General features: G+C 41.3%; 2 protein-coding genes across 2 annotated transcripts; both read right to left on the reverse strand.

Moving 5' to 3' along the window:
* Nucleotides 1–7,350: 7,350 nt before the first annotated feature.
* On the reverse strand, nt 7,351–18,826 carry lpcat4 (lysophosphatidylcholine acyltransferase 4). The gene is made up of 13 exons (XM_047578729.1): nt 18,365–18,826; nt 17,277–17,640; nt 14,530–14,642; nt 13,929–13,989; nt 13,611–13,669; nt 12,674–12,708; nt 11,562–11,616; nt 10,756–10,838; nt 9,571–9,696; nt 9,316–9,472; nt 8,704–8,796; nt 8,416–8,551; nt 7,351–7,942 (listed from the first exon to the last, which is right to left on the reverse strand). The coding sequence occupies exons 1-13, from the start codon at nt 18,452–18,454 to the stop codon at nt 7,773–7,775; spliced, it is 1,542 nt and encodes a 513-aa protein (XP_047434685.1). The 5' UTR covers nt 18,455–18,826; the 3' UTR covers nt 7,351–7,772.
* A 1,738-nt stretch (nt 18,827–20,564) lies between these two features.
* emc4 (ER membrane protein complex subunit 4) lies at nt 20,565–25,428 on the reverse strand. Its single transcript, XM_047570100.1, has 6 exons — nt 25,272–25,428; nt 23,871–24,015; nt 23,455–23,569; nt 22,881–23,034; nt 22,634–22,794; nt 20,565–21,272 (listed from the first exon to the last, which is right to left on the reverse strand). Exons 2-6 carry the CDS (start codon nt 23,972–23,974, stop codon nt 21,237–21,239), a joined length of 570 nt encoding a protein of 189 aa, XP_047426056.1. The 5' UTR covers nt 23,975–24,015; nt 25,272–25,428; the 3' UTR covers nt 20,565–21,236.
* Between the last annotated feature and the right edge of the window lie 107 nt (nt 25,429–25,535).

The raw sequence follows: 25,535 nt of genomic DNA on the forward strand, positions 1-25,535 counted from the left end.
TTTTATAGCAGTATTATTCTGATAATGCACGTGTACTTTAACAAAGAAGAAAGTTTCTGCATGATCAGCAAATTATCTGTAAACGCCCTCTTAAATCTTTTGCAATTTTCCACCCGTTTTACATGATGTGACTCATTTCACAACATTACGTGCAATATTGGAAAATTCCTGTTGAAGTTTATCCAAAATAAATATCCGATTTTAACTTTTACTGGGAAAACCTTTACAGGGGGAAGGTTACAACAACAAGGAGCGTGTCCTGATGACCCTCAGGGACAAAGTCTGGCTTTAGTTGGTTCATTTCTTATTGACAGCAACACATCTAACAAGGCAGAATATTAAAGAGGAATTAAAATTGCAGTGAGTTGTAAAAATGTGTTACATTCCAAAACCTCACCTGTCAACCTCTACTGGAGAGCAGTAAGATGGAAAAGACTGATGTTTTGACATTTTCAAACAAAAAAACATTTATTTAACATGAAAAGTTAAATCAATACCCTCAAATAAACGTGAAGAAATTACAAATAAAAGAAGATCAACAAAACATGCTTGTTTCAGCTGATCCAGCACATGAACAGTCTCTTGAATGTGAGCCAGGAGTCGTCTTCTCCTCTCCTCCAACCTGCCATCTCTTGGTCTGACCTCCGTCCATCCGTCTCCCCTCCTTCCTCTTTCGCCGTCCTCTCACAGCACAGGTCTGGGCTGCTGGGTGAGAAGAAGGCCAAAGCGCTTCTTCAGTGTCACCCGGTGTCGGGAGAACTTGTCGTCGGGGGAGAAGCGGGCCGGGTGTGCAGAGCTGGTGGGCTGCCCGTCGGGATTCAGCTTCTGGTGGTGACAAAGATGGAAAGAGAAGAAAACAAAAGGGCTCAGTGGATTTTTAATCAAGACATAATTCACCAGAAAATCAGACGGCTAGGTTTCAGTTGAATCTGGGCTGGCATCTTCTCTAGTTTAGCTGTACTATAACCATAATATTATGACCAGCAATGCCAGGTGCCTGAAGGGTGGTGTAACCTTTTGGGGACAGATGATGAATGTGATGTGAGTGGCTGGATAGAATAAGTTTGGCCACTTACCCCCGTTAAGAGAAGAGATTTCCACATTTGTATATCGTTTCTAAGACATCGATTGTGTTCATTCAGATATGCAAACATTAATTCTCCCTTCCTTTTTCTCCTGTGTGTATGTATATGTTAAGTATCGCTCGTTATTGGCTTTCCACAATAAACTTTCAATAACGTTAAATAAGCATCACTCGCTAGTACAGTGGGTACACGAGTGAAAGCTGTTTAATACAATACTCCCTAATTAAATCTACCTTCGCGAAGGTTCTAATGTTCAGTTTATGCTGAAACAGTGTAAATCAACTTGATGATCATTTTGGAGGACGCGGTTTGTGGTGCTGTTATATTAGAATGCGTTTGTTTTCGCTAGTGTACCTAATAAACTGGCAAGCGTAGACACAACACCACAAATTCAGTATTATCACTTGCTGATGTTAAAAGCCTTCCTAAAACACAAACTCATTAGCATATTCGGGTGTAATCAAGCCTCAGCGAAAGGGTTACGAATTAAACTGAACTGTTCTGACGAAACATCATGAAACATGTAACAGTTACACAAAATAAAGTTCGACACGAAGAATATAAACACGACGTTAACGTTACCTTCAGAGTATAGACTCTGTCTCCATTCTCATTGAGGTAGTACTGCAGAAACATCTCGACCAATGTTTGTATTAAAGATTTTGTGACTTAAATCTATATATATTAAAAAAAAGACAAAGTTTGCAGCTAACACGCTGTTTTTCTGGAGAATTCCACGTGTGTCGAAGCTCCTCCAAGCTAGCAACGTTAAGCGGATATCCGGGTGAATGCTCGGCGCGCTCGGCATTCTGGGAAATCGAGTAGTTGCTATGGAAATGGCTACTAAGCACCACGATAAAACAATGTTTTTTGTTTTGTTTTTTTTTTTGCTTAAAAAAATTATATAAATAAATAAAATATCTTTCTAAACCGTCTGAGAATATTGTAAGCATTTAATCAAATACACAAAAAATACTGTTTATTAAGAATCACGTTCCAACCGAGCTATTTCAGGTTTGTAATCAATACAAATATATCTACATATAATAATAATTTATTGAGAAATAATATACTTCATAATGAGTAGTACATTTAAACATAGTAGTGATACTCTAACAAAAATACAAATAAATATCTAAAACCATATTGAATTAAAATGACTTACATCTTGGAAGCTTGGAATGTTTACATGCAAAACCTCAAGTTGCAAAGGATGAGTTTTCTTTTAATTTGTTACAACATGAGTTGAACACCAGTCATTTCCAGCAAAGGAGGTAAGCCCAATGAAACTATATTACTACATGATACTGTACTATAAATACAGGGTGAATATGTTTTATTAGTTTGCATTGCTGATTTAAATAAATGTTGAAATGTGTAATTCTGAATGAGGAATTTTTCATCTAAATGTGGTAATTCACATCATAATTTGTGTGCCGCGTTGTATGTGTGTGTGATGTACGTGTGCTGTGTTTTAATAATGTGACTGACCAGAATATAGAAGTTAGAAATAGAAGTGACTGCAATTAAAATGTGTAAAATAAAAACTATCATGACTGAAAACTTGAACGTTCAGTCAAACCTGGATAGCTAAGGTAAATTGCATCTATTTTTATGTTTTGGCTGTTATTTGGAGCACTAAAACCTACACTGTTCTATACTTTTTTTTAATTAAAAAAATTAAGGCTTGATTCAGATGTAAAGATTTGGTATCTTTTTTCAGTTTGCTCTCAGGTAAATTACAGAAAACCTGAATTTCTTTACTGAGCATCGCTGTAAGTGGTTGGACAGGAACAGAAAACACGTCCAATGGGTAAGTGTGGTCTGATGAAACACAGCAAGAAAAAATGAAATGATCCTCCCTGCGCGCTTCATTTTCGCTGTCCTCTTACAGTTGCAAGGCTACAAATATAAACGATGGATCCAGAGCCAGTGTCTCCACTTGAAACCACCCAAGCTGACAGAGATGATCACACCCAGCCAGGAGCAATGGACCGGGTCCTGGTCCAGATCCAAACCCAGGAGAGTCCCTTCAGGTTAAATCTCCTGCCTGCGGTTTGTCCTTCTCCTCTTCAGACCTTTTCACCCCCGTCTGGGATGACACCGCTCCTCTGTAGTCCCTGCTCTCCTCAAAACTCCCACTGGATGAACATGAGCCTGCTCTCCCCCTCTCCTAAATCCGGCTTTGGCTTCAGTCCCTGTGTGCTGGTTCCGGTCAGCAGGCCGACAGAGCTGTGGTGCAGGCCGTGTTTGCCTGCTCGCTCCTGGCTTGTTCAGCATGAGGTCCGTCCAGCCTGGTGCATGTGTCCGCAGATGATTCCAGCCTCTGAACCCTGCGCTGAAAACCAGTAAGGAACATATTACAGTTATTAAGCCGGGACCTTTCTTTATTGAGTGATCTGACTTCACCGTCTTCACCACAGGACCTCAAGAAAGACGCCTCACCATGATGGCAAGCCAGAAGGTCAGAGGTCAAGATTTCGTTGCAGACCAAGCACACCCAAGGGGGTGGTCCTTGCATCCTTGGGCCATGTGTTCCCCCAGATAAGAAACACAAATGGTCGTCCATAACATGTAAAAAGATGTAAAAGAACGTTTGGTTCATCAGATCAGACCACCTTCTTACACTGGTCCAGAGGTCTAGTCCTGATGTGTATGTGTCTTAGACTTAGACAGACTTAAATGACACAAGGGAAATTATTTGGTCATAGTAGTTTGGTAATAACAAAAAGAGCTGTTATACAGCTGGATAGAGTAAGGTATAAAGGGAGTTCCATAGCGTTCACTATGGGAGTGGAGCTCGATCGGTCTGCTGGAGAATGAGCTCCTCTGTAACTCAGTGTTTGGTGTAGTGGATGGGGTGGATTTCCATGATGGAGAGCAGCTTATCCAGTGTCCTCCTGTCCTACCCCTCAGTGAGACAAATGACTCCAACTCCCTACCAATCACATATCCAACGTTTTGGATCAATTTGTTACCGATGTCTTTTTTGCTGGTATTACTTCCCCAACAAACCACAGCCAAGTACAGGGCACTCACTGCAACAGACTGGTAGAAAAACTCTAATAACTTGCTGCGCACACTGAAAGACCTGAGCTCAGAAAGTAGACAATTTCATCAGTCCGACTGTTCTCCAGCTACACAGCCTCGTACAAAACAAGCTATCCAAACCAATATTACGATTTTCATCATTATGAGCCACAGTAGTTCATCTGTTGGTCAGCCTTTGGTTCCTGTGCACTGATCAGCCTCATTGGCCCATGATCTTGTCTCTGCTTCTCCTCTTTTCTGTCCTTGGTCCTCCTTCGGTAGGTATTGACCACTGTAGATCAGGAACACCCTCATAGTTCAGGAGGCGTTGTGACCGTCGTGTAACTGTCACACTTTGTGCTTGTTTTCAAATCCTTCTGCATGTCTATTTTTCCTGCTTCATCACATCAACTTCGAGGACTGTCCATTTTTCCAAACACGATAGGATAACCAGATGATAAGTTGACCATTTAAAACCAGCCAGTCATAATGTTATGGGGGACCGATGTAGAATATGTTCAGTTCACTTTAGAATTCAGAGCCGCCGTCAACTTAAGCAACTTTCTAAACTTTCTCATCAGCCTCAGGTGCATTGCTAGCTCCAATTCTAACATGTCATAGACTCATCTAGTTTTGTTTGGAGAAATCAAAATTGTTCTGTCTTTTTTGAGGCCTCCTCAAGGAGTCTCCGAGACCTCTACTGCCCGTGGATGAAGAGATGCTGGCGGAGTGCGCCTTTGAGGAGTACATGGCCATCATGGACTCGCTCTATCCTCAGGTCCCCAACTCTATCAAAGGTTATGATTAACAATCTCGTAAGGTTATGTTTGCCACATGGATTTCTCTGCTGCCTCTCCCCCAGATCCATAAAAACACGAAGGTCAAAGAAACTGAGGCAGAGGAGAGTGTGGAGAAGGAGAACAACTTGTTTCTGGAGTACCTGGACGAGTTGTGCAGTGATGAAGACTTCCTCAAAGGGGTGTGTTATCCATGAGTCTTAGAGATAAACATAGACCCCATCATTAGAACCATGTTTCAGTGTTGATCTGTTTCTGGCAGATGGAGTCCATGCTGGATATTGAGTGCCTGGACCTCCTGTTCTCCTCTGACCGGAGACCTCTCGACCTTTTTGAGCTGGAACAAGAACAGGAGGTGACGTAGCAGTAATACAGTTGCTCTGTTGTACTCTGGAGCACACTCAGATCCACATGTTTGACATTGTTGTTACTGTTCTGCATAAAGCCCGTCCAAAGAATTTCATTGGCCTAGCAGATCGTTCAAGGAGTGCAATCAGTTCCTGTTTTCATCCATTACAGATGATCTGGCAAGAGCAATCACATCCTAGTCCTGCCACCACTGATCCCATGACAGCTTTGGACGTCAAAGAAACACCTCAGCCTCTCGTTTCGGCTCTCCCGGAAACATATCCCAACCACTGCAGACAAAGCACACCAAAGAAAATGGAACCAAGGGTCATCCCGAGCAGCTGTTCTCATCTCCTGCCTTTGCATCTTCTAGATGAAGCCCCGACAGGTCAAGGGAGCAACACACTCCCTGGACAATACTACGACCCCGCTACCGACTGTAGTACGGATTGTCAAGGCAACTCCTCTTTCATGGATGACAGTTTTACTTCATCTCCACATTCCTCTCTAGACACCAGTTTGTCTTCTTATTTGGAGGAACAAGAAGCTGCCACATCATTTTTTGCAGGTAGTGCTCGTCAAGATGCAACGTCTGTGTCAGAGAATTTAAAGCAGTACCCAGCTCGAGGCTCCCAGAATGTCCAGAACAGACCTCTAGCTCGGGATCCTCCTGCCTTAGAGGCCTCCACAAGCTCCAGGGTCTCTTTTGAGGAACTTCCCGATGGTAGCAAGAACGATCACACATACAATTTAACAGCTGATGACTTAACTTACAAGCTAGCAGAAGGTTGTGCAGCGTGGAACACTCTTCCTTGTCCATTGCTTGTGCCGAGACCTCAAATGAGCCAAACTGAGGAGCAACACGGCCCCCATTACACAACTCTAGAGTCAGCCGGGCCAGCTATCACGACCAGCCCCCTCCTTAACTCGTCTGATCAAACAACAGGAATTCAAGACTCTCAAGAATTCAAGTCCTCTGGCGTTTCATGTGAACTCAGCACAGCTGCGTTGGAGGAGAGCAAAAATCAAAACGCTGACAAGGAGAGGAGACATGTAACAAGAGCAGCACCGAATCAGCAATCTAAGAAAGACGGAGGACATGCTAAAAGCAATGCGAACAACAGGTGCACAGTCAACCTCAGCATCCTCATGAGATGTCAACAGCTGCCGGCGGAGCCAAGTAAAAACGAAAAAGCAACAAAAGAGCAGAGGAAACCAAATAAGAAAATCGCTCAAAAGAAAGGAAAAGAAAAGTTAGAGGAGGCTTGTCAAAAACTGAAGAGATGGACTTCAGAAAAAAGGCAGTCCAGAAAATATGAAGAGCAGAGCCAAGGAGCAAATACAGCCGACACAGGAGAGAAACATCTGGAGGCAGCCGAGAAGAAAAGAAGGCAGAAATTCAGGGTGGAGGCAGAGAAACAGTCTGAGGCCAGTAAATATCTTTTACCTAAAACATCAAGAGAGACGCCTAATATTATCCAACAGAAAACCAGGAGCATGACCGCTAAGGAAAGAGTGCAGCAAACTACTCCCACGACTAGAAGGAAAATTAAAAGTCTAGAGATCACGTCGTCACCCAGGAGAGAAACGCAGGACGATAAGCTAATGGAGAAAAAGGAAGCCAAGTCATTGCTTGTTTCAAGTCCAACAAAAAGGAGCAGAAAAGATAAAGAGGAGGGCACAGGAAATGCAGATTTGACTGCATGCAACACGGAGGAAGTTTCTGCTCCCATGTCAAGTTCTCAGATGAATGTAAATTTAACAAAAGACTCATTAACCATTGAGCAAGGTGAAGCTCCAATAAAAGCCACTCTCCCGGACACCAAAACCTACAACTTAAGGTCACAAACTCATAAGGCAGGCATGTCAAATATGGTCGGAAAAAAGGCAAAGATTCAACAATCTGAACCTAGATGGGACCACAAGAGGCTAAATGGAGGAGAACAGCCAGGTGTGACGGTGAGTCTGAAGAACAGACACTGGAACAAAAAAGCACAAAGAGGAAAACCAAAACGGAGAGCAGCTCAGAGGAAAAGCAGACAACAGAAACTAGGACAAGTCCATCATTAAATGTAGTCAAACAACAAAACTTTGGAAAACAGTTCAATTTTATTCTTAAACATAAACAATATTCACAAAATATAAATCTTTCACATAAAGTGTTTCTTTTTGCACACAGTGTCCCTTAGAAAACAGTGATGAGGAGAAACTTCATAAATAAGACATATGGCTTCAAGTGACAAAAGTGAGTGAGTCCTTTAACAACAACAACAACGTGAAGAAGACTTGTTAAGACTAATTAAAAAGGCACACGTGTAAACAAACACACACCTTCAGGTCATACATACAAACCAGTATCACACACATACACACACACACCATCATACTATAGCTTCCTAGATTTTCAGAGTCATCTTAAAAATACATTAATAAATCACAGAACATTAAAAATACAGCCCTCGTCAGTTATTCCATCCGTCCATTTGCGTATCCAGGGAAGGAGAAAACGCTCTCATTCAAACTTCTTCTTGTTTTCAGGGAGTCCATTGCTGTTGTGCATGTTTCCATTGTTGTTCACTGCCTTCCCATTGGCCAGCTGAGAGCCTGCCTCTTTGGGCTGCAGGTATTCGTTCACCACTTTGTGATAGGTCGGGTGGCTCGTCAGCACTCGCAGCAGATTTTCTGTGAAAAAAACGGTTGTAATGAGGATTTCAAAGTAGTTTGATGCCATAATATCATTCCTTCCTAGAAATGCACAAAACCTAAATATCGCAAAAAACAAAACAAAAAAACTGGTGAAGGAAACGCCTACATTTTGAACAACTTCTTAAATATCGCCACAACATTTTTACGCTCCCACGTTTTACGTTTTTTTTTTCATACGTATCAATATAAAAGTTTACTGCAAAAGTGCACTGGAAACACTTTGTTTCCCCGTCAACGGCATCACCAGAGATAACACCTATATGCAGATCAGTTTTCTTTATTTCCTCTGTATCTTATTGTATAATTCAGACACATCTTTGTCGTTGCCAGTAGGTCTTTGATGCTTCCAGTCAGATAAACGAACCATTATCATAGACACAAATAGACGTGAGAGAAAGAGGAAACATGCTGCCTGATAATCACTCAGTAAAATCACTACACGTGCCCACCTTCAGTAAGCTTTCCTTGGATGGAGGCCTCAGCATAGAGCTCAGCAGTGTTATGCTGAGGAATACCAAGGAGCGCCCCCATGAGTTCAGACAGCTCCTCTGCACTCAGACTGCCTCGGCCCTCTTTGTCAAACAGCTGCAAGACAAACGTTGTGCAATTAGAAAACACGGAAGGAAGCACAGAGACGAGAGCAGGTACAACAAGGATTAAAAAAAAAAAAAAAAATCTGTTGAACACTAAAGACAGAAAATGGGAGCACGTGGAGTATTAGTGAATTCATGGCTTACAGTGAAAGCAGTGTGAAGTATTGACTTGAAACTCGTAAATTCAGAGAGGGCAGAAACACTCATGTAGATCTGTCTGAGGTCCACAGTGTTGTCCTGTAAACACAAACATATGGCATCGTGTGTTTAGTCAGATCTTCGTGTGTTCATATTAAAGTGGTTTCCTAAACAATGAATTACTACGATGTTTAGCCACCGGTTGCATTTACATGGTCAATTTTCCTTCAATAAATACACTACACAGATTCCACTGCTTACATGGACAATGAATAATGATGGAGGAGGGATGATATGGAAGACATTCCTTTGTTCAACTATACTGACACTGAATTTGTTCAATGAAAGAAGATCACGAAGACAAAGGTGTCATTTGAACATTGTTGCACACATCGATTCCGTCTTCAGACACTTTGTTTTTCTACCTCCATGTTTCTTAATGTCTGATTAATCTCCTGTTAAATTACTATTCATCTACATGAAACTATAGCCAACTGTAGAACAAATATTTGCCTCATGTAGTGTATCAACTGGTAACATCAAACATAAGCACTGCATCAGAGCCATAAAGCTCAGAGGACGGCTCCAGTCAGAGTAAACACAGTAAAAAGGCCGTACCTTGGAGTAGAGGCCACAGATGTGGACGGCCGTCTGTTTATCTGTTAATGTGAGAATAGAGGCGAGTTCTTCCACACTGGTCTTTGACCCCTCAGGTCCTGACTGACACCTGTCAATCATTTTGTCCAGCACTGCTTCGACTTCACGTGCTCCCAAACTGATGGACAGAAGGACAAAAAAAAATAAATAAAAACATCACATCCACTAATGTCACAAAGCGTTCTGACCCAGATTTAATAAGATATGGTTTCTTACCCGTTTCTGTGCAGCAGTGACAAGGTTTCTGTGGCAGGAGATTCCACTGGGAGAGAGAGACCACCCAGTTTAAGCACAGGAACTCGGCCCTCCATCACATAGTCTGTAGCTGGGACTCCTAAGGCCCTAAATCACAGGACAAAAACACAATGAATGTCTACTGACTTGAACTAAAATCAGACCTGAAAATACATCTAGGTTGGGAACGTTCGGAGGAAATGCTCCCCAAGCGAAAGTTTTTGTTAGACAAAACAAAAGAACTGGTCTCATGTGACCCTGTTCTTTGTTCTTAGCTGACAGGTGTGGTCCTGCTGCCGTAGTCCATCATCTTCAAACTTTGACATGTTGTTACATCTGAGCTATGCAGAAGAACATCTCTGAACGCACAAGTGCTCATTTGTGTTACTGCCAACAACGATGCTACGTTCAAAGTCACACAGAAAACTATTCTCATGAACTGGAAGTCCAAACACAACACAAACATCACTCACTGGAACAATCTTATAACCAACTACATCTCAGTGGAAGACTTCAAACAGCTTGAAAGAGAACCTCTCTCTATTTGGTCCCCAAACAGAAAACTGTCCCTGATGCCTGAGAGCTGATTCCACAATTCTACTAGAAGGATCAATGTCATTACATCCAGTCTTTGCACCTTATTATAATATCATTAACTTAAAACATACCTGTAGCTTCATAGTAGTTATGTTATAGATGCATCTTTACTAATGAATTATAGTATTACAGTGTTCCTTTCTTTAGTTATAACTCATTTACATATCTGTCCTCCACTGCCTCTCTCCTATAGTTTATTGCTGTTATTGATAAATCTATTCTCTTGTCCTTCCCCTTTCTGCCCTGGACTGCTCTCGTGTGGCACATTGCATATCAGTGCTGTCCTTCTTGCATTTAACATCAACAGGAGAGAAAAAAAAAAAAGGAAATTATTGTTTTTAAAAGCATCACACACCCTGATTTTAATGCACCACATTCATTCACAAAAAAAACAAAAACATACAGCAACATCTTTTTTTTACCCCGTTCTGATGCTCAGTTTGAATGTCAGCAGATCATCGTAACCATCTCTGTCTTGCTGACTTGTGATTGGCCAGAGTGTTTAACATTACTTATTAGAGTGGACATTACCTGCAGAATCATAAAATCAGTCCATGATCTGGTACTTACTTGGCCATGAGTTTCTGAACGTTGTCTGCGTACAGGTTGGGGTCATTCTTCTCCTCCTGGGATGGTTTGTAAACTGGCAAGAACTGAAGCACAATAAAAAGACAGCTGCTGTTTTCTGGAATACATTTGTGTGATTCTGTCATTAATAATTATAATAATAATAATAATAAAAACATATTGGTTAATTACTGATGTGATGTATAAGGAACCAGTTGGAATTAAGTCAAGCATTTCAGCTACAAAACCCAGTGTGATCATTCGTGCATGAAATGGGGTTAGAATTATGGTGGTGGATATTATGGTGTGTGTATGATATTATGGTGCGTATGATATTATGGTGCGTATGATATTATGGGGTGTATGATATTATGGTGCGTATGATATTATGGGGTGTATGATATTATGGTGCGTTATAATTTGACAGGGCAGAGATCAATGAATAAGTAATAACTTAATTCAGTGAGAGAAGTTTACAGCTTGTTCTCACATATGTACCATCTTTTTTTTTTAACCACATGCTGGCTATGGACTCATGTGGAAATGCACTTTAATGCCAGCGGTAATGTAAGGCACTTAAAGCAGCTCAGTAAGTTTCAGTCAAAGACCCAGCAGTCTGCAGACCCAGACCTTCCCTTCATTACTCATTAATAAGGTATTTGCTCCATTTGTCATTGTGAACAGCAGTCAGGTCTACTGAACACGCCCTTAGCACACCTCACCTCACTGAGAGCGCTGCAGGTGTCAACGTACACTCACAGACACAAAAGACTGTTTCCATCAACCTGTCCTGAGTGAATGCGTCTTACCTCCACAGTCACGTTGGTGTACAGCTGTGAGGTGGTGTGCCACAGCGCCTCAGTCCTGATGGATGAAGAACATGACTTAAACATACAATTACACTTTGTTATGAAAAATCATGACAAAGGATTCCTGCAACTGGGCTTTCTGGTTCAACAACATTTTCAACAACATCAGTTTTTTTTTTGGGTATATTTCTGACGTATTTTCTCTTTTGTTTTTATAGATCTTTCAAAAATATATACTGACATAAATGTTTATTAGATACACTAACCAGCCATAACATTATAACCACCTGCTTGACATTATCTAAGACCCCTTTTACAACCAAAACAGCCCCGAACCCACGAGTCATGGGCTCCACTAGAGCTGTGAAGGTTTGCTGTGGTATCTGGTAACAAGAGAAGCAGGTCTTTCAAGTAATGGGCTTCCATGGATCAGACCTGTTTGTCCCACACATCTCACAGATGCTAGATCGGACTGAGATCTGAGGATGTTTCAAGACCAAATCTATCTCTCCTGAACCATTTGTGGTTTATAGGTCATTATCCTGCTGAAAGAGGTCATTCGCATCAGGGAATAGTGTTTCCAGGAAAGGGTGGAACATCCACATGAATGGAAGGACCCAAGTCACGGCCTTAGTCGTGACCACGGTGCAGGTTGAGCAGCTCCTACGGCCGATTTTTTTAAAATCGACTTTGGGGACAAAATGCTCACTCGCTGCTATATATAGGCCTCCCACTGACATGTGACATAAGAACCAGATAATCAGGGTAGTTCACTTCATCTGTCGGTCATTGTGTTACGATCTATGTCAAAAGCCTGCCACTACATAGGCAACACAAACAAGAATCCTTCAGTTTCTGTGTATTTTAAGACACTCCCACCTGATAGAAACCTGCTGGCTTAAACACAAAATGGAACAACAACATTATGGACACCGACAGTGGTGTGGTCTGATATTTCTTGAGCAATGACTCAGGATATGGAGTGAATTAAGAAATTAACCAACTTTTTTTAAAACCTACTAAAGTTCCTCTACAATTTCCAATTTCCATTGAGCCTCATAGACAAAACACAGTGATGTTAAACGTTGCTGGGCTAAAATGGAGAATCTTACCAGGTTGTTCCTTTGTACGTCCATCGAATGGTATCCTGATGAAGAGTCATAAGAAGACCATTAATCAAACAGTGGACAGTACACACAGTGTTCTTGTGTTTACATGACCCCCGTCAGAGGAACCCATATGCAAATACTGCTGAGTAAACTTTACACCATATTCAGAAACATATCTACAGCCTGACAGGCAGGTCAGAGCACACACAGATCTTTGTGTGAGGAAGTTACAGGGAATGTGTGAACCGTCATAAACTAAGAACAAAGCCGGCATGTGCATGGTCACGCCGACAATGCAGAGTGCAACTTTTAAAATGACACTGAGCGAGCGGTGTGCTAGTTAGACTTCCTGCTCTTTTACCGTTAATGTGTACTTATATAGCCTGTAACTGTTTGTTTAGTGGATGCAAGGTCAGGTCTTTTATGATCATCTAGTCACTACAATAAACGTTTATAGGAACTCAAAGAGGCAGAGTAACTCTGTGCCTCTTCTTTTATACCCATTCAGTTAATCGTGCATGTGAATATCCATTTGTTGTTGCTTTATCAAAAGGATTGTATTTTAATGTTCCCTGTAAAGCGCTTTGGTCAATTCCTATTGTAATATGCTCTGACGATATTGTAACTTTTGTCGCCAACAGTGTGAACCCAGTGTAACGACATAAAAGCAACATGTATAAAGGCAGCATGATTGGCTGCAAATATATATATATGATCATTTTTAATAATAGCAACACAAGTAGAACTATTCTATTGACATCCTGTCAAGTTTGTGTAAAGTCATCAAGAAGAAGGAGAGGGAAACTGACCCTTAACTGACACAAATGTTCTCCATGTCTGAAACCGTGTAGTCCTCAGATCAACACACAACCAAAAACATCCAATCTATCATTTTTGTCAGTAACTAAAACAAGCATCAACTGTCTACAATTTCACTCACCAGCTTGTTGGGGTAATGCAACAAAACAGGTTGGACAGGGACTCCAGCGAGGAAGGCACCTGCATGGATGGTCCGGAAAGGAATGAGAAAACAGTGTAAGGCAAAGCAGTGAATTAGTGCTGCGCCCTTTCCAGCCGTGCCATTCATTCCTACATGTTTTGTACAGACAACGATGTTCTTTAAAGAAATGTAGAAAAAAAACAAACAAAAAAAAAAAAAACAGATGGCATCAGCTTCCCTTCATGCCATTTACACTCTTACATAAACACATACCTACAACAGCCTCTTCTTTGTTTATGTTCTACCGTACCTACTCACCCGGTTTGAATTTGATGAGAGAGTGGCCATTAGTAGTGGTTCCTTCAGGAAACATCAGCATCTAAACAGACAAGAATTAAGACGTGGCAGCATGTGAGTTAAGACGCACACTAGATGAATTTACGGCTTATTCAAGGGCTTCTAGGAGAAACAAAAAAAAAAAAAAAAAATGCTTGGAACCCACCCACCCAAGGTATTTTTTCCTCCTAACATCACTCCAACTTTTTGAATTTTACCAACATTTTGTGGTTTCCTCTTGCAGTGTTGCTGCTTGCCTTTTCCTGTTTGTCTTCCCCTCTAAATATCTGTAGAGATGTAACCCTGACCTGATCTGTTGTGATAATTATAAATTGGATCTCCATCTGGAGAAAAAATAAAAAAATAAATAAAAAATAAAAACAGATTGCTAACTCCCATTTAAAGTGATTCCTTCATCGTTTTAAATCATTAACTTAAGTAGGTGCTGTTGTTTGCTCTGGTTGCCAGCTCTGATTGGATAATTTGGTTATATTTACCAGTTCTGTAAACAAGATTCCAGCCAAGACAGACCATCTTAAAACTGAAGCATCACACACTTTGAGTGAGCAAGAAAACATCTCACCTGAGGCCAGTGTCCGTTGGACGTCAGCCTCTCAGTGACCTGAGCAATCGCCTTTTTCCTTGACTGTGGATCCTTCCTGCTCACAATCACAGACTGGTTGAACTCCAGCAGAGCTGAAACACAATTGGAAATAAAAATATAAACAAAAAGCAGAACAGAGGGAGGAGCTGGGAACAACATGGCAGAGAAACCAAGGCAGGAAGTAGCAGAGCAGATTAGAAACAAACGGAGTGAGTCACTTGTTTATTGTTGGACTTCCTTGCTTACTTTTACTTCTTCTGACTGCTCCATTTCAAATATTACTCTTGCTTGTTGGCATAATAGGTGGGCAACAAGGGCAGAGATTTCTTGTCTGGCATGCAGAAGCGCAAAACTGAGGCCAGGAAAATTATTACGTCATGGACTTTGAAAAACAAAACAAAAAACTGATGGAATAAATCTTGCCAGGGTGAGTAAACTAATTTCACTTTTCCTCATGTTCTTCATTGCTCTCCTCCAAACTCATTTCCATTATTATATCAGTAAAGGAACTTTGGAAATCTTTTGCTTTCTATGCAACATCCCATGCAGGCTGTATGTGAATCATCTATGCAAACCAAGACTGATTTAAAGGACACACAATCCGTGTCATTTCCACCAGTCAAACAGCCAACATCACGAGGGTTCAGATGAAGGACAAAAAACAAAATACTTTGAGTGACCGTCCCTTTCACTAAAGCGCTCATGCAACTACGTAAAGTCTCAGTATCTGTGGACGTCACTGTTAACTTTGTATTTTCTTGAGTGAGTTCTTCATTAATTACTTGGTTGCAAAAATATGACTGAACAATCTCAAGGAGTTCCAGCTGATAATTTGCTCGGCTACTTCTGATTGGTCTGCCCACCAACCAGAGCCCTCCTTCCCTTTGCAATGTCCTGACTTCCTGTGTTACTGTTACTAGGCAAACAATATCAATGGAGGCATCCATTAGAAAAACTTAGAAAACCTGACCAAACCAAACGCACCAAAATGTATATTTAAAAGCACAACATGATGGTTTCTCTAGAGAGACTAAAGCATCCTAAATTAGCCTTTATTAGTGTTTACACTAGTTTTCAGTTTTGTTCTCAGGGTCAACTAGGTTTTAAGTCAGAAACTGACAAAGATCAGAGGCCCTCTAATTGGTGGTCGACAGACCACTCAGAAGTCCAGCAAAGTGCCAATTAGATGTCAGCAAATCTCTCGTTTTGTTTGACTAAAAACATGCTGATATTTGGTTTATTATCAGCTTCTAAATGGCTTCTCGTCCATAATAAAACCACTGCAGGTCTATTTTCATCACCAAGTTACACTGCCTGGCCGGCCTCGCTTGCATGGCGATTAGTTATTTAACCCAACTGATGCAATCAGCTTCTCATTTGTAAAACCACCATGTGGAAAGACACACCCCGTGGTCATGGAAAAGATGTTAGCCTGTTTGAGAAGGGTCAAATCATTGGCATGCATCTAACAGGGAAGACGTCTCAGGAATCTGAAGCAGAAACTACTAAAACTGGGTTAAGAACAGTCCAACAGGTTATTAAAAACTGGAAGGACAGTGCGGAACCGTCGTCTTTGTCGAAAGAATGTGGTTTGAATAAATCTGTTTTGTGGGATCAAATTAAAGAAAAAAAAAAAGGGCAATGTTTAATACTGAAAGTAAGAGCATTTCTACACGAACAGAGCAAAGTGAACTCAAGGGATTGGATTGAACAGGTGTGTAGCCTTAAGAAAACCAGTAATCAGTGAGGCTAACCTGAATAAAAGGCTTCAGTTTGCTAGGAAGAATAAAGATTGGACTGCACGTGGTTTGATGAGTCCAGATTTATCCTGTTCCAGAGTGATGGGGCATCAGGGTAAGAAGAGAGACAGAAGAACTGATGTACGACTTTGAGTGTCTATGATAAAGCACTAAATAAAACCAATGCATCATTATTATTATTACCTGTCATGCCTAGTGTCGACTGTACAAGCCTGTGAGGACAGTGCTGTGACCTACGGTTGCTGCAGTTGCTCAGGTCTAGGTTCAGCAACATTATGAACCCAAAGAATGAGGTCAGCTGACATATTATGAGTTTCTTATCTTCAGACATAATTACGAGATGTTCATGTTACCTGCTTGACAGTTTCATTAGCAATACGTCAGATGACGCTTCTGAGGAAGACTGTCACAGTTGAAACTGTCAAGCAAGTAACACGGACATCTCCTCGTAATTATGTCTGAAGATAAGAAAGCCGTAATATATCTAAAATAAAACACAATGAACTTCATTGATCTAGGTCAGCTGACAACCTGAATATACTGGATGACCAGGTTATTCCATCAATGGAGTTTAACTTCCCTGACGGCACAATGAAACAATTAACACCATTGAGAACCTTTGGGATGTGCTGGAGAAGGCTTTGTGGAGTGGTCAGACTCTCATCATCAATACAAGATGGTGAAAAATGAATGTAAAACTGGGTGGAAATAAAGTAGCTTCTTACTGAAACAATGCCACAGTGAATGCTGCTAATCAAGGCTAAAGGCGGCCCAGCAATTTAAGAGTGTTTCTTTCATTTTTGGTGGCAACCCAGTGTATCTTCTGACCAATTCACATTGAGAGTCCAAGCTTTATTATTGCTTGTATTACCCATGCCAATGTATTCAATTTACTGTAACACAAAACAGAAACGATTTGCATTTCTGCTTGATTAATGATAAGTAAGAGTTGCTGCAGCTCTTTACCTCCTATGACGGGCAGACTCGTGTTCTCTGACCGCGACACCACAGTTGCCAGCTGGGTGGGACACAGGACCAGCATGTCCAGAAAGCCGCTGTGAGGTGCCACGACCAACACGGGCGCCTCCTTCAGATTGGCCCGGCGACCTTTGACCTCAACCCAGAGGAAACCCAGCGAGAAGAAAACGGCCCGGCTCAGGAACCAGATGATCGGGTGGAAGAGCCAGAGCCGCCAGCCTCGGACGGGCCGGGAGCGCTCCTCCTCGGACAGGCCGGCCAAGCGGAGCCGGGCAAGGGGCCACATGATGAGGAAGAAAATAGCCGCCAGGAGGACGCGCAGGGGGAAGAGGATGCTACCCAGGATGATTCCCTGGACGGGGAAGAAGAAAAAAAGAAAAAGATTACATCACACACGCACACATGTGAAGAACCGTGTCAGACTGTCATAACTGTCATCTGCACAGACAGTAAAGGTGGAGTAGATTCAAACTAACATTCTGACATTTCCAGTTCATCACAGAGTTGGGCAACTCCATGGTATGTTGTTACGATCAGTCATGTCAGACTAAGGCCAACATATTTATGGCTCTTCCGTTTGCTTATATAGGGCCATAAAAGACTCCCTGCCTTTGATGGGTTGTAATGAATTAAAAGCTCTGGAGAAAATGAAAGCAGAAACAAACAATTCTGAGTTTTGACAGCTGTCAATTTTTTAAAAGACTGTCCTGTAAATTAATTTTAGCAAATTATCAGTGTGTGTTCGTCCCTACAACCTGCTGCAAACCCCATCCTTCACGGTTGGGATGTTCTTTGAGTAGCAAGCCTTCTCCTTTTTCCAACAGACGTGGCTACTGGCATTAAAGCCAAATAGTTTGGTGAGTTAAATTAAACCGGAGGACATTACCGTGTTTAGAAATGAGGAGTTTACTTTGGGTGTTAGTCCTGCCGGCCAAATCACCACCTGATTAGTTTCAGGTGGCAGAGCTTGGTGGCTGAATGAACTTTCTCACACAGCTCGTTTCTATTCTCGTTATTTCTACACTGTCCGCCGCTCTATTTAGTTTCAGACTTTGAATAATATTTTTGAAGGTTACCCTGATCCTCTGCGCTGTGGTCAGCGTCACCTCGTGAACGAATGGATGCGGATATTCCTTGGTTGCTGAGTGACAGTCGAGCCTCTCCATGGCGACGAGGCGACCCGGACAAGCTCAATTTAAAAAAATATATATGAATGTATATATTAAAAAGAAAGGTTGTTTTTTTTTTTAAAAAAAAAGTAATGACCACCACTTTATCGTTTAATAAGGAGGAAACGTTTTTAAAAATATATTCAGCCAAACACTTTATGGCTGCTACACTCTCCTTTTGAAATAACCGTTGAAGTGTCTCGCGCAGCTGGATTTAAAAAAAGAAGAGAAAGCGTCGGCTTAAAAGAACTAAACGCTCGCGCAAAAACGTTGGTAGTGCCAAACAAACACAGGTGGCTATCTAAAAACAAACTTCTCCGCTGCTGTCTTCCACATGGCCAAACACACACGGTACAGCCGGATAAGTCCATCCTCTCTGTCTTTTAGCGTCTCCACACCTGTCCCGCCCCTTCACAGCCCGACAGCCCGACCCACCGGCGGGTCAAACCGGTCCCTCGAGCACATCTTGAGAAACTTGTAGCTCAGGAAACTGGGAGTCCCATTCATGAAAAAAAAAAACAGCAGAAAAAAACAAAAACAAAACAAAAGGAAAGTGGTTGACGAAAGTCTTTTTATTTTTTGACAAAATTATTTTTTAATAATTGATAAATATATATTCCATATTTGGTAATTTTTTTGTCGTGTTTTCTGAAAAATCTTTGGCTAATATCTGCCAAGAAAACTAAACTAAAAAAGTTGTGCTGAGTTGTGTTGATATGAAATCCCCCATATCCCCCAATCCCCCCTTTTTTTCTCATAATATCTCATAAAGTTTTTGATTTATTTCCGTTTGAATCAATCCTCTTTCTACTTTAAAGCAAGGTAAAGTTAAGACAATCCCAGCTAACGTTACAAAGAAACAAATGGACAGCAGATACTATGAGATCAATGAAAAGATTATCTTGTCTTATCTGATCTGATATTATGCCAGTTTACCAGTAACAATGACGCAGCTGTATTTCATAATTCTATTGAGAAACTTTCCAGAATATTAAGTCAGTGGCAAATGTGATCTCATCAGTAGGTTTTTCCTTATAACCCATAAAACGTTTAAAGCAGCTTTTGTATTTGCCTTTTTAAAAACACCTGGCAGCGGGAAATTACTTTTTAAAATCATAGTTGATACAAATAAGGAATCAGGACACATAAAGGGGAAGTGTGGAAACAAAATGTTATGTTTAGTGATCAAACATTCTGTTTGAAGTCCACCTTAAGCATCCATTGATCTGACTGTAAAAGTGTATGAGCACTCTCCGGTTTTACTGTATCTCCGCCCTAACAACGCCCTAGCTGGCTGCTATTGTTCTTTACCCAGGGTGTTACCACTGATACCAGCACAGGAGCACTGAGCACACACCAAATCAGCGGACTTTTTTATTTTATTTTAGTAGAACTTTAAATAAGCTGAATTTGTCAGTGACACCTGCCACATCTTAAGTCGGCATCAATAAGAAATTGTCCATTTCCAAAGTCCTAATCATTTTTAAATTGTATTAAATTTTTAAATTGTATTATTATTTTTTAAACTGTATTATTATTGTTGCATTTTTTTCTTCTTCCTTTTTTTAAAAAAAAATCCAGATAATTAGCTTATTTTGTCAAGGAAAATAAAATATTTTGTCAAGAAAATACAAAAATTGATTGTCACTAACTTTTAAATCGACTATGGGGTTAAATGTCAACTAAATTTGTGAATCAAATTCCAAGTATCATTTATATTGTGCTTGGAAATCAGGAAGGACATGAAAACTAATGGCTAATCCAACAAATCAAATAACGATGATACACAGCTCCTGTAAATACTATATTTATCTAATTGATAAGAAAAAATCCTTTTACCTTTGCAGACATCAAACACAACTATCTTGTTGTCATGGCTTAAATCTGATATATTGTAATATGTTCCTGCTTGTTTTTAAACGGTGACATGATGTATTTACCAAAGACACTAAATGTGGGTCAGCTTCCTGTTTTAGTAAAACATGGTTTCCAGCATCAATGAAGAAAAATGTCAATTTAGTTTATGTACGTTGACATTGTATTCAATACCTCTGTAGAAAAATATAATAATCTAACATCAAGTTCCACAAAAAGACTGAAATGATGCTTTTCTTTCCATCCAACACATTTATTGACACAATCGAAAGCATTTCAGATGTATATGATAGAACACTTTCAAAGAGTAAAATGGTATAAATTAAACAGACCTGTAAATTAAAGAGGTTAGCAAATGTTTCTGGCTAGTATGATGACCAAATGAAGCATTTTACTACAAACTGAAAAAAGAAAGCAACCAAAAAAAGGGTCTCTTTAGCTTCCATAGACTTTAACTGTGACCTACAGGTTTAGGAGTTATAGATAAATTCTGTTATAAGGGATCAGTCTAACTTAGTCTAACTCTGAGTCTGAACTTCCTCATCAATAATCTCCTTTAGTAAAGTACATGTCCTCTGTGGAGAAAATTAACAGACGTTTGAGAGGAGATTATCTGCTGGCTTTAAAATCTCAATGAAAAAAAATAAAGAAGAAAGAAGGATAAACAGCAGAGGTCATGGCAAATGCATGAATCAGTGAGTGAAAGTCCAGCTTATCCTGCTGCTGATTTAACAAACATCTCGCTGTGAGTCTGGATCTGGACAGGAAACGAGACAGCGGGCAGAAAACCTTGATTTCTCTCAGCTGTCATGTGCGGCCTGGTCGTGAAGTCAAGAACGTAGACTATATTATAAGCTCTGTAAATGTCTTGTGTATTTGTGTGTGTGTATACGTGCTGTTCTCTTCACAGCACCATCCCTCCGCCCATGATCTCCATCGTCTGTGGGAGAAGACAAAGGAAACTGGGTAAAACACACTGGACCCTCCAAAGATTCATGTCAGCCATTTATAACCTGTGAAATAAGCATTTATAGCAGTAGAATTTCAACCTACTATTGGACATACACCAATCAGCCATAACATTATGACAGGTTATTATCGGTTTATCATTTTAGTGGTTGGGATATATTTGGAAGAAAACCCCCAGATATCTGTGTTTAACCCCCAACTCCTCACCAGTCTCTTAGAGCTGAAGATGCTACATGGATGAAACATCTTCAATGAACTCTGGGAGGCCAGACAGCCTTGTTTCCGCTTGCTTTTTGGAGATACTATGATCTAAATGGCTCAGAACCTTCACAGACAGTGTTGGGGTTGTGTAGCTGCAGACCAGTAAGGGTTTCCATGCCAACGCATGTCCACTCATCAGTGTATGATCGTGTATGACAAAAAAAACAATATGGTATTTCCTCTACATTCATTTAAGAGAGGCGGGCCACCATTCTTAAATCCCAGCCACCGCTCCTTCAAATTTGTTTTCTTTTTTTTTTAATGACGCAAATACACCGTCGCTGCGTGTCTCCACTTTCACTGCAGAGTCATGCACTGCGTCGGGTCACGACTACTATGTGTGACTACTACAAGTGTCTCGACCGGCTGGACGGTGGTTGTTTATCAATAAAGAATGAGGTTACTGTGGCCCAAACTCAAGCTTAACCTGATAACATCACATGATATTATCAGGTTAACTTATCCAACGTTTCATCGAGTTGTTTTCTTTTTGCCGGAAACTGCTTTCACAGATTGCGTGGGAGTTAACACAACTAAATACCATTAAAGATTAAAAATTAGTGAGCAAACACAATACGTCTTAGTCACAGAGCAACTTAAGTGAGACAAGAGACAAGTCAAGCTGTGGACATCTCACCACCTCTTCTTTACTAGTTTGTGGAGACTGTATCATATAAGAACAGTTTGACTTGAAGCTTTGAAAAGTAACCACCCAAATCCACAACTACGTGACAAAAAAGAACTTATAAAGTATCCATCATAGTGCTTCACGCATTCATTTTTGTGCCACGATTTGGAAAGTGAAATGATAAAATGAGCATGTTCTGCCCCCTACTGAGCTGAAAGCAGTAGTACAGCGGGCTCAGGTGCACAAGACTCCCTGAGTCAGAAATCCTCAATGAAAAGCTGGATTCATTAGGGAGTATGAAGAATGTCCTGGACTTAAATTAAAACAAACACAAACTCTAACTTTGAAAAATTCCTCTGCTTGTCTCAACCAACATTAGGGTTCAGTAAGTTCTGAGAGGCCAAAATGTGACGTGTGTTCCTGCGGTGCTTTAAAGACTTTACCTGAGGAGGCTCTATGAAAGCCAGCCAATCAGACGAGTGCGTCGGGAGCAGCCCCATCGACTGGCACTTGTAGATGGCCAACGCCGAGCCCAGGAGGTTACCGACCAGGTAGACAAGTCCCTGAAGCCACTGCTGACTGGAGCTCTCCAGCAGCTTGAAGGCTGAGACACGAGAGGACGCAGGGATGAGCGAGACAAACGAGACGTTAAACATGGTGGTGTGGACGACCTGGAGGCTGGATACTCACTGGCAGACATGGACATTAGAGCTTGTATGGGCCTCCAGGCCATCATGCAGACCATCATGATGGGGAAGATGGAGATGGTGTTGCCCGACATGTACATGATGAACAGGTTCATTGGGATCTGTTTCAGGGGTCCGAGGGCCACGTCCCAGCAGCGCTGAACAACAGGAGGGAGGAAGAGAGAGACAGAAGGCAGACGTTTTATCTTCTCTCACAAGTCACACTGAATGCAGGTTATGCTTCCCATCTTAGAGGAACTGAAGGAAATAGGCACATAAACAAAACCTAAAGCACAACAGTTAAGTCTGGAGGAAAAGGATGCGCTTGAAGGCCAAAGAACACCATCCTAACAGTGAAGCACGGGGGTGTCAGCATCATGTCGTGGGGTCGCTTTGCTGCAGGAAGACCTACTGAAGGTGGCTCATAAATAGGTCTTCAAAATGGATAATGACACCAAGCATACTTCCAGAGACAGCATGTTACTTTAGAAAAGTAAAAACTACAATAAAATAAAACCCTGGCTGATGCTGCAAATAAGGAGAATGCGTCCATGTCATAAAAATAAAGCTTTCCTCACTTTCTCCACCAGGTTCCTGTCCGTCTCCTGGATGCTGGTGTCAGGGACAGGTTTCTCAGAGTAGCCGATGGGGTAAACCACGTCCCCCTGGCCGCCCTGCCGGTCCCCACGACTCCTGCAGCGCAAAACAACACAGTCGGTTTAACCCTTACTCCTCATGATCGGCTGTGGACTCTTTCAGAAGCTCTGTCTCTCAACTGAATCCAACGATAAAGCACAGAATCCACTAAGAGTTGGACTGCACTCCAAGCTATAAAACTTGTTCATCATTATATACCACAGCTAATATCTTTTTATTTGTCTTTAGCTCTTCTAGAGTATTTTTTTTTATTGTCAGACAATGATAGAACTGAATGGGGATGCTGTGATCGCTCACAGGGACTTCTGCGGTTGAGCTGAGCTCCGTTTTTGTTTACCTGGTGTTTCCCACGCTCAGCTCCAGAGCCCATTTCATCCTCCTGGCCCCGCTGCCTCCTCTCGTCGACAGAGCTCCTCCTCCTTGTCCCCCTGGAGACGCCATGGCAACCGACTGCACTGCAGGACCTCAGAGACAGAAAGCGCCTGGAATGGTTGAAAACACAAAGGCATCGGGTTATTTTAAAGAACAAAAACATAAAAAACTAAACAAAAAAAAACAACAATCGTTGTTAGTGCAACGATTTCAGCATAGTCACCATGGATTCTTTTTGATTCAGTTTTTTCACGATTTTTGCAAAACAAATCAACAAGGAGCTGTTGTTTTTCCCTGACACATTAAAGTCAACAAAGTTATTGTGGCGCTGGGCCACAAAGTCAGGGAGGGTGCTACCATGGTCAGACTCTGAACCATGAAGAAGAGTTAAAAGGGCTGTGTCATCAGAGAACTTAACTAGATTGCTGCTCCCTTTACAACACCAATCAGCCACAACAATAACACCACCAACTTTAGAAGTGAGTAATATCGATGTCTCGTTAAGATGTTAAGCTCTTCTGGGGAGCCTGATTCCTGGCATTTATGTGGATGTGTGATAGCGCTGCCTGGACACTGTTGCAGACCGAGGACACCCTCACAGCAACAGCAATTTGCCGAAAAGTGAAAACCTGGTACATCGGACCAGACCAGCTTCTTCCGTGGCTCCGTGGTCCAGTTCTGATGCTCACACGTCCATTGTAGGAGCCGTCTAAACAAATGATGATGTACTGTGTGTTCTGACACCAGCATCTTGATCACACAGGTCAGCCACGATAACCAGGTAATAACTGTTATTCACACCTAGCAGTGGTCACAATGATATGACTGATCGGTGCATGATTAATGACCAACACGCATGTCTACAGTCTTTATTTAAGACATTTCTGTGTTGTCAAACCAACAGCTACTGCGTTGCCACAAACAGTCAACATAAATAAACTCTTGATTCATGGTAGACATTTGAATTCAAATCAAATTCGCTTGTGTTGAGTCTTTATTCAGTTTTTATCCTTGAGATTTGTCTGGATTTAATCCATATAATTACTTAAGACCTCTTGAAAACACTGACACGTCTCCCGACATTGTCTAACGGTTCATATGAGCCTCACCCGTTTAAATGGCTCATATGACTCTAAAAGCTAACGTGAGACAGTAAATAAACGTCACTGACTAATATGTGTCAGTGAGTAATATCGACTGAGTTCAGATGTTCTATTAGAGCAGCGCTGGGGATTTAAACAAGAAAACCTGTAAATTAAAAAGACGCGACGCAATGCAGGACGTCAGGTCACTTGACGCCGTTTCCGCTTATTAGACAAGTTAAACACAAATAACTCAACACAGCGTGATTCAAAGGCGATATTACCTTATAGAAACATCCAAAACAGCTGCTGTGAGGTTATTTTGTGGGTAGTTTTGATCAAAAGAACGACTCGAAGGCTGTAAAAGAGGAACAACACCTCTCGTCGCTCGACGTTTCTGGGGCACGAAGTGATGACGCAGGTACACATACGAGGCGGATATGTCGTCATGCAATATGCGACGGTCACTCAAAATAAAATAAATACACCACGAACCTACCAAATATTTTATAAATAGGTAAATACATTAAATTCAATTGAAATAAAAT

Source organism: Mugil cephalus, chromosome 1, assembly GCF_022458985.1.
Source record: "Mugil cephalus isolate CIBA_MC_2020 chromosome 1, CIBA_Mcephalus_1.1, whole genome shotgun sequence".
NCBI lineage: Eukaryota > Metazoa > Chordata > Actinopteri > Mugiliformes > Mugilidae > Mugil > Mugil cephalus.